Genomic DNA, 8234 nt, shown 5'->3' with positions numbered 1-8234 from the left:
TCACAACTCGCATATATTTACCGCTGCCTGAGCTGCATCACACTGCGTTTGCTGATATGTTTACTGTGAGAGCTGGCAGTGGCTGCCCAGAGATAAAAGGATGAAAATATTCTCAGATTCAACATATAATATTACTGTGCAATATTAATTTACTGCAGGTCTTTGCACACAATGTCGTTTCAAAACCATTTAAAGTTGACTCAATGCAATATTAAATACATTTAAATAAAAAATGAAATAGTAATGGAAAAACTGCAGCAAACGTCTATCACAGCAAATATGATTTATTTTTGTTGACAAAGTGACACTGTGTGAAATGAGACCCATCAAAAACAAGTACCTGTGCCACCTTTTTCTCATTAATTGGCTATTTAAATTTCATACTAAAATAACATTAAAACACATTTAAATAGTATTACGCCACATATTCTACTAACGCACTTTTCAGTAAAGTCACAGTGCACACCTATGGTGGTGTTGCATAATTTTTTTTTTTTTAATAATTTACACAGGAGAGAATTGGGTCACAGCCCTTTCAGATACATACTAAGGATTATTTTCTGTATTGCATCTGAAAAAAACAAAACAACAACACTTACCCTGATTCCTCAAGTGCAGAAGGGCTATAATCAAATTCAATCATTTGGTGGTTTCAGTAATTTTTTCAAGAGGTGAGATTATTGTTATATTTAGTTGTGGTGCATTATATACCAAGCACATGCTATTATTATGAAGAATTTATATTGAATGGGGCAGTTGGTCATCAACTTAAAACCTTCTGGAAGAAACATGGAATGAATAATTTGGCATAACCCATACAAATTCAAGCTTACAGCCTATTTGTCCTTCGATGATCCAACAATGCTCCATCAATGCAAAACCACCTGATGAAATCCAATAGGAGGAATATGTATTACTGCCTCACACTGTAATGGGCAACTGCCAGACCATGAGCGTATTCTCATTAGATTCAGGGGAGTTAGAAGAGTTAGTGAGCCGACGGAAGCCTTTTCCACCGGATATAACAGCGGCTGATGTCACCTTCTCCCTCCTTGCTGCTTCCTTAGAAGATGGCCCTGGGCCCCTGACCCAAATATCTGGGTCATCGCTCAGCTCATAGATGGAACCGTCCTCCAGGGTGTGCTCCAGAAAGTCCTGTGTCCAGTCCGAGGCTTCTTCGGGCCGAGCTGTCAGGAGCTTACCTGGGAGTTGAGAGGTAGACCGCAGGTGGTACTGCAGCAGCAGTCCTTTAGATTTGGCTTCTCCCTGAGGAGAGCCATCTGCCTGCTGGAGGGATTCCCGTGACGAGTTTGTCATCTCCTTATCCTCCACTCCACTATTTGGATCCGCACACTCCACAGCAGAGTCTCGCTTTAGGATATCTTGGGATAAAATGCTGTAGGTGGAAACCAAGAATTCAACGGGGCCATTGTGAGCGTTGAGTGAGGTCATCCCTTTACCTATTGGGAAAGAGAGTTTATCTTTGGTAAGACAATTGACTGTAAAAATGAAAAGATACCTCCAGACACCCTTTAACCCTTAGAGACTCACAGTAGCAGAATTGCAATGCTTGTTTAAAGAAATTAATGCCACATCCACAATAATCGATTTTTGTTTGAAAACTGTTTTCAGTTTCCTACTGGCATGATTTTCCAAAGTATGCGGAAATTTAGAGCGTTTTCGAAACACTCCATTTTCAGAGGAGGATAGCGCCGTTCTAGTGTGGATGTGAAAGTAATGTGTTTTCGAACAAAAATGTATTATTGTGAACATGGTCTAAATGATACCTATTTTGTTGTGGAAATAATAGTAGCTGACGTGCTGAACTGCATCACAACTGCATCAAATATCCTATAAACTTCTGCCTTATGATGGGTTTACTACAGAAACCACTGACAATCTTTAGAAGTCTTACAGGGACTCGAGAAAGTTTGGCATTTGAGGAACTCCAAATGGTTCCTCAATAATCTTTTTTACACAGAGAGGGCTCAGATCCAATTCTTTATTTGTTTTAATTGTGGCTCACCTGTTATTTTGGGGATACCCTCTAGTCTGGGCACTGGCAGGGTGACAATAACGCCCTGAGCTGTGCCCACCCATAACAGTCCCTGGCAGATGAGCAGGCTGGTTACACACACAGTTTTTTGTCCTGTGGGGAAAGAGAATAACACAGTGTCACTGCTTTGCTACACATTTTTTACAAACCAACAGATTTTAGCTCTTTACAGCTGTAAACATTTCTGTGAATCCATAAAACAAAACTTTGACATTTGTGCCACTTTTCAAGGCATGTGTGGCAAAACATCATCCTGCTTTGATCAAAGGACTAAGGAAATTATATCCTGCACCATAATCATATCTTGCACTTGCCAGGGCTCAAATATGCAGAGGGTGTTGAAATGTTGATCTCTTGGAGGTGATCCAGTGTTTCTGTGTGAAACAGACGGAGGGATGATCCCTCTGAAAACGCCATCCACACCCCTCCTCCTGCACGCACCATATGGGTCACACTAATCATTGGGTCTGGATGAGCTTCAAAACTCTGGGAATAAAACAAAAAAAAGTTACAAAATAAAAACCTAAATGTCATGTGCGGTGTACCTGTTTAAATGTGTGTGTGTGTGGGCAGGTTTAAATGGTTCATGAGGACTTTCTTTTAGATTACAAACTGGTAATTACAAGGGTATTATGCTATAAATGTGGTTTATGAGGACATTTCTAGTGTCCCCATAATTTAAATCACTTTAAAAACATACTAAACGATGTTTTTTTGAAAATGTAAAAATGCAGAAAGTTTTTTGTGAGGGTTAGGTTTAGGGGTAGGGTTAGGGTTAGGGGACAGGATCTATAGTCCGTACAGTATAAAAATCATTATGTCTATGGAGAGTCCTCATAATGATAGCTGCACCAACATGTGTGTGTGTGTTTGTGTGGATGGATGCCTAAAAATGAAAACACATTAAAACAAGGAAGAGCAAGAGGAAATCATAGACTTGGGGGATAGAGGGAAAAAAACATCAAAGTTTCAGCCAACACTGTTCACTGTAGTCCTCAAGAGTGCATATAATTTGCAAATAACTGGCAACTGAAATTCTGTTTGGGCATGCAAGGCTGGTCAATTTCAAAGGCCAGACTGTCAACTTCTAAGAAAAACCATGACAGCTTTAATTTGTAAATAAACCATTTTATACTAGTGATAAAAACTATAAACCAATTCAGAATGTTTCTGAAAATAATCATTCAAAAGAGCACTGTGTTCCTAGTAATAAAATTAAGAGGAAAAATTAAAGATTAAAAAATTCAGAATTAAGTTCCAGATTCAAAGCCAATTTTGTGGTTTTAACAAAATTATTAAAAAAAATATAAAATGGTTAAATGTACATCAATGTATATACAAAATTCACTCAGCATAATGGAACAGAATGCATTTTTTATTTTTATTTTTATTGTTTTAAACTTGAAAAATGCTCATGGTTCATGATGCTGAAAACAGCGAGACACGATGCAACGTCCAATGACATCCCTCTGACGATGTGTCCATTGATTAAATAATGAATTGCATGTGGACTGTAGCCCATTGATAGGCTTTTTTTAATGACATGGAAATAAAACAAACAATATATTGACTTTGAAAGCAATTTTTTAAAATTAAAAATGTAACAATTTATGTGTCTGCCACATAATGTAATAAATAATCTTCATTTAGGGCCTCAAATATTGATATATGCATGTTCACTGCAATAAATTCATCTGAAAATCATTTAATACATTTTACTTTATATAGGTCTATAATTAAATTGTATGCAAGCACATTTTGCATCCCCCTTCTGAGCTTAAAATACATGCCTTTGCAGTAGACAAATACATTCTTTCTATATTAGACGTGTATATCAGCAGCAAACATCTATTGACTTGCAAATGTAAATAGGTTGACATGTCCATATGTGTACCCTTTTTATCTTCCAGTTGAACTGAACTTCCAACTTCCAGAACTGAATTTAATCCTGATATTAAGCACCAGGAAAGCAGAAGGGAGGGTGTGCGCCTCGCGGCAAAATAGAAAGGTTTGCTTAGCTGTCAGAAGTGATCAAAGCCTAGCACCCTAGCATGCTGTTGGGCTTCTACAGGGAGGATACCTTTTATGTGCGGCTTAAGATGCATGTTCATAATGCATCCAGCAAGGGAAGCCGTCTTTACAGCGGAATCAAACGTAAAACTCAGAAATAAAAGAGTTATTTCAAGCTTTCCTATAGTTACCATTGTTACGGAAAAAAGCTCAGGCTTTGATTGCTGACATGAGAGTTTTTTTTTGCAGGTTATATCCTGTGTGCACCATGTCTTTTTATGTTAATTCAGTACAATTGATTCCGGTATATAAATAATAAATGTTTTTAATCATGTTCCCTGGCCTGCATGTAAATTCCATAATAAGGGATTTTTCTTAACATCTGAGCAATTCAGACTTCAAAGATCCATTTCAAGCTTTCTGATACCAACCACTGTTACAGAAAGAAGCTCAGGACTTTATTGTTGATATGACAGTTAATTCTTTTTGCATGTCTTATGAAAGGCAAGTGTGCATTGTGTTTTTACTATGAAGATAGGGACTCACATTCAACACATTTCAATTTCACCAATACATTTCTCAAAGGAAAAGGGGTCTGGTCACATGTTAGTGTCTACCTGAGTCCCAAGAGTGGAGCCCTCAATCACAGAGATTTGGTTGGCACAGCTGGCCCACACACACTCATCTATTCGGAGGAGTTTGAGGATGGGCGCATATCCAATAACCACATGTCTGCAGGAGTCTGGATCCCACAGCCCCTCTGTAACTGCAAATTGCAGCATGCTGGATTTAAAGGTGCTATTGGAATGGAAACAGCTAATATTTACACATCTTTGGCAACACTCCAATATATTCATTAAGTATAGAATTTAAGAAGATAATTGTTTCTATTTAAAAGGTAAAGGTTAGAATTATAATGTCACAAGCACACAATATCAAACAATATCAAACATGCATAGAGGCATAAGTGAATAGTTTTTCTTATCAATTTCCATTCCAAAATTCATTCTGTATATTAAGGATAATTTTTTAATATATATATATAATGCAGTAGAGCACCACAGTCTGGTTCCGGAAGTAGAAATCCCATTCATTTTCTCCATAGGCAAATTCTTTTTAATTTACAAACCTAACTTAACTTAGAAACATTTAAATAAAGACCTACTGTGAGCTCCGAGGTGGTTAATCAATGATATATGCTTCTGCTTAAGCCATCAATCTGAATTATTTCAACTTCGTTTCTTTTTTCTTTTCTTTTTATTCTTTTCTCCCCTTTTCTCCCCAATTTGGAATGCCCAATTCCCAATGCGCTCTACGTCCTCGTGGTGGCGTAGTGACTCGCCTCAATCCTGGTGACGGAGGGCAAATCTCAGTTGCCTCCACGTCTGAGACCGTCAATCCACGCATCTTATCACGTGGCTTGTTGAGCGCGTTACCACAGAAACATAGCGCATGTAGAGGCTTCACGCTATTCTCCGCGGCATCCACGCACAAATCACCACACGCCCCACTGAGAGCGAGAACCACATTATAGCGACCACGAGGAGGTTACCCCATGTGACTCTACCCTCCCTAGCAACCGGGCCAATTTGGCTGCTTAGGAGACCTGGCTGGAGTCACTCAGCTCGCCCTGGATTCAAACTCGCAACTCCAAGGGTGGTAGTCAGCGCCTTTACTTGCTGAGCTACTCAGGCCCCCTCAACTTCGTTTCTTAAAAAATGGTTTAATAGCAAAATTCCTGGTTAAGATCTACACTACCAATGTTGCTAAAGAGCAAAGATCCACCAATCAGTGAATCGTGGCTAACAAATCACTGCAAAAAGCTCTGCAGCGACCATCTACTCCCATGACGCACTGCGAATGACACAATCGAGTCGGTATTCTTATACGCTCTCAAACTAGTTATATACTGTATTTGTATATACATTTTTATTTTGAATACATCATTTGCAGTGCCGAAATGGGATTGAATTTCATGCCCTATTGAAAGAGGTTAAGAACACATTCTTGTACCCTTGTCTTTTTGTCTGATTTTCAAATACTTCTCTGCTTCAGATCAAAGTTTGTAATGCTGTGATTTACCTAAGAGCTGGTTGATTTTGTTCATAGCTAAAAAAAGCTTTTATAAATGATTTTATGTAATCCCCATGGAAAGAATTTATGGGAAAATAATTCTGGAACAAAGATGGCTGAACAAGTGGAAAGGCACTGTCATTTTTCAATGTTAAATACTTTACTATACCAGCTTAATATACAGAGACAACTATATGTGGCATTTTGTACTGTCTTCTCCAAAAAGTGTAACTCTGTGGTGCTTTCTAACACACTGTTCTTTTTGTTTGAGTATCCCAACTAGCGTGACATAGCAACTAATGCCATTGGCTCAACCATTGCCATGCGTTTGGACCGGTTTGGGAAACCTGACTGAATTTTTCCAATTCCGTTTAGTGAAGCAAATGGAGCACAAATTACACAATTTATGTTTAAATTATAAGGACCCGTTTTACCACCACTCTTTCTGTTGTAAACTGCAACCTTTCCATTACTCAGTCCAGCGAAGAGAAAGTTGTCAGTGTGTTTCAGGCACAAAACTGGACAGCCCTCAGGGTTACAGAACGTTAGGAGACACTGGGCAGCAGTGTCCACACTGCCGTAAACGAGTATGCTTAAGAAAAACACACAAGTTTTTTTTTTACTTTTCTCCACTAAAAGGAAAGGTGCAAATTTATTCTGGCTTTCTGCATAAAATCAACAATGTAATGTTTAAAATTATTCTCGACCAATACAGGTACATATTCAAATGAACTCACCTGCCATCCTGTAATCCCACACAGATGGTGTTGCTGATTTTGGGAGGAACATCAGTGGCCTGTACCTTCTGTTCCTCATCAGTGCTGGGCTCTGTGATATACTCTAGACAAAGCACTAGGGAACCTAGAGAAAAACTCTTAACAGAACGTGGAGTGGGTCTGTTAAGGGAGAAAATCTCCACATGCCCGTGGGAACCATCACCCCCACTAGCCACCTGTGCAGTTGAAAAGACAACAAAAAGGAAAACAAACATAAGGTGGACATCCAGTGCCTGAACTTACTGGCATGTCCCTCCGAGGGGCTGTGGGAGAGATATGCAAGAGAAAAAAATACACAGTAGAGGCACAGCCACGAGATAAATGATTTATAGAAACATCTTTTGATGTGGAATACTTGATGTTTGTTTCTAGAGCTGTTCAAATGCCTTTTCAGAAACTTATAATCCTGCTTTCCCCTTTCTTTTAAATGTCAATCAAACAATACCTACAGTGTTTTTATTCCCATGTTTTTTTATGCTTCTACTACAATCACTTAAGGTGTTTGGAAAAGTCTTTGAGGTCTTTAAGTAGAAAGAAAAATATCACAGAGAACGGAATTTTTTTGTAGGAGTACTGTAATTCAGCAATTTTACAGAACTGCATGGTCTGAATAGTGTTGCAAGGTACAGTATATTGCGAAGGCAAATTTATTATGCTGTGTTGTTGTGGTTAAAGACAGTGGCGATTTTAGGGGGTGGCCTGTGGTGGCCTGGGCCACCCCTGAAATCTCATTGGCCACCCTGTGGCCACCCCAGAACTGATTGGTAGTTCATCATGTTCATCAACACAAGAACGAAGAACCAATAGAAACACCTGTCAATCAAAGATGACATCTCAGGTCATTTGTTGATTTAGAGCCACACTGACCCAGGGTCAGTTTTATATTTCTGACCATTATAGTAGTGGTGGGACTGAAGCTGTGTGAGCTGATCTTTGATCAGTGGCAGGAGGGGCAGGCCGCGGGTGGCCAGGCAGGTGCCGCAGGTCGCGGGCGCCAGGTTTGGAGTATAATGGTCGGTCAGAAGCACGAAGCTGACATGAGCTAGCGTCTACCTCTAACTTCCAATGAGTTGACAACGTCGATTTGTGGTCAAAAAGAATGCTGTTATTTGAGAGGTATGTTCATCTAATCTAACGTTTAATTTATCCCGAATTTCCATGTGAATGTGAAAACATTTTTTCATTGTTACAGTAGCTAGGTTAAAGAGTAAGCTAGACCCTACACCACATTCAGCATGTTATCTTTATATTGACATGAAATATGAAATGCCATGTTTTCTGATTTAATGATGGAGGTGTGTAAAGCGTTTTACAGATGT

The 8234-nt window shown here is 39.1% G+C and overlaps 1 protein-coding gene across 3 annotated transcripts in view; it reads right to left on the bottom strand.

Moving 5' to 3' along the window:
* Positions 1-268: 268 nt before the first annotated feature.
* Positions 269-8234, bottom strand: part of LOC127419468 (rho guanine nucleotide exchange factor 10-like protein) — a 58765-nt gene continuing 50799 nt past the window's right edge. For all 3 annotated transcript variants that reach the window (XM_051660876.1, XM_051660875.1, XM_051660877.1), the window contains 6 exons: positions 6877-7091; positions 6574-6731; positions 4684-4832; positions 2371-2542; positions 2027-2149; positions 269-1460 (listed from right to left, as the gene is read on the bottom strand). In XM_051660876.1, coding sequence (XP_051516836.1) covers positions 922-1460; positions 2027-2149; positions 2371-2542; positions 4684-4832; positions 6574-6731; positions 6877-7091 — 1356 coding nt within the window. In that variant the 3' untranslated portion in view covers positions 269-921. The remainder of the gene's footprint in view (positions 1461-2026; positions 2150-2370; positions 2543-4683; positions 4833-6573; positions 6732-6876; positions 7092-8234) is intronic.

Source organism: Myxocyprinus asiaticus, chromosome 28, assembly GCF_019703515.2.
Source record: "Myxocyprinus asiaticus isolate MX2 ecotype Aquarium Trade chromosome 28, UBuf_Myxa_2, whole genome shotgun sequence".
Classification (NCBI taxonomy): domain Eukaryota; kingdom Metazoa; phylum Chordata; class Actinopteri; order Cypriniformes; family Catostomidae; genus Myxocyprinus; species Myxocyprinus asiaticus.
The sequence above is the reverse complement of the archived record's forward strand: the minus strand, read 5'-3'. Positions and strand labels throughout refer to the sequence as shown.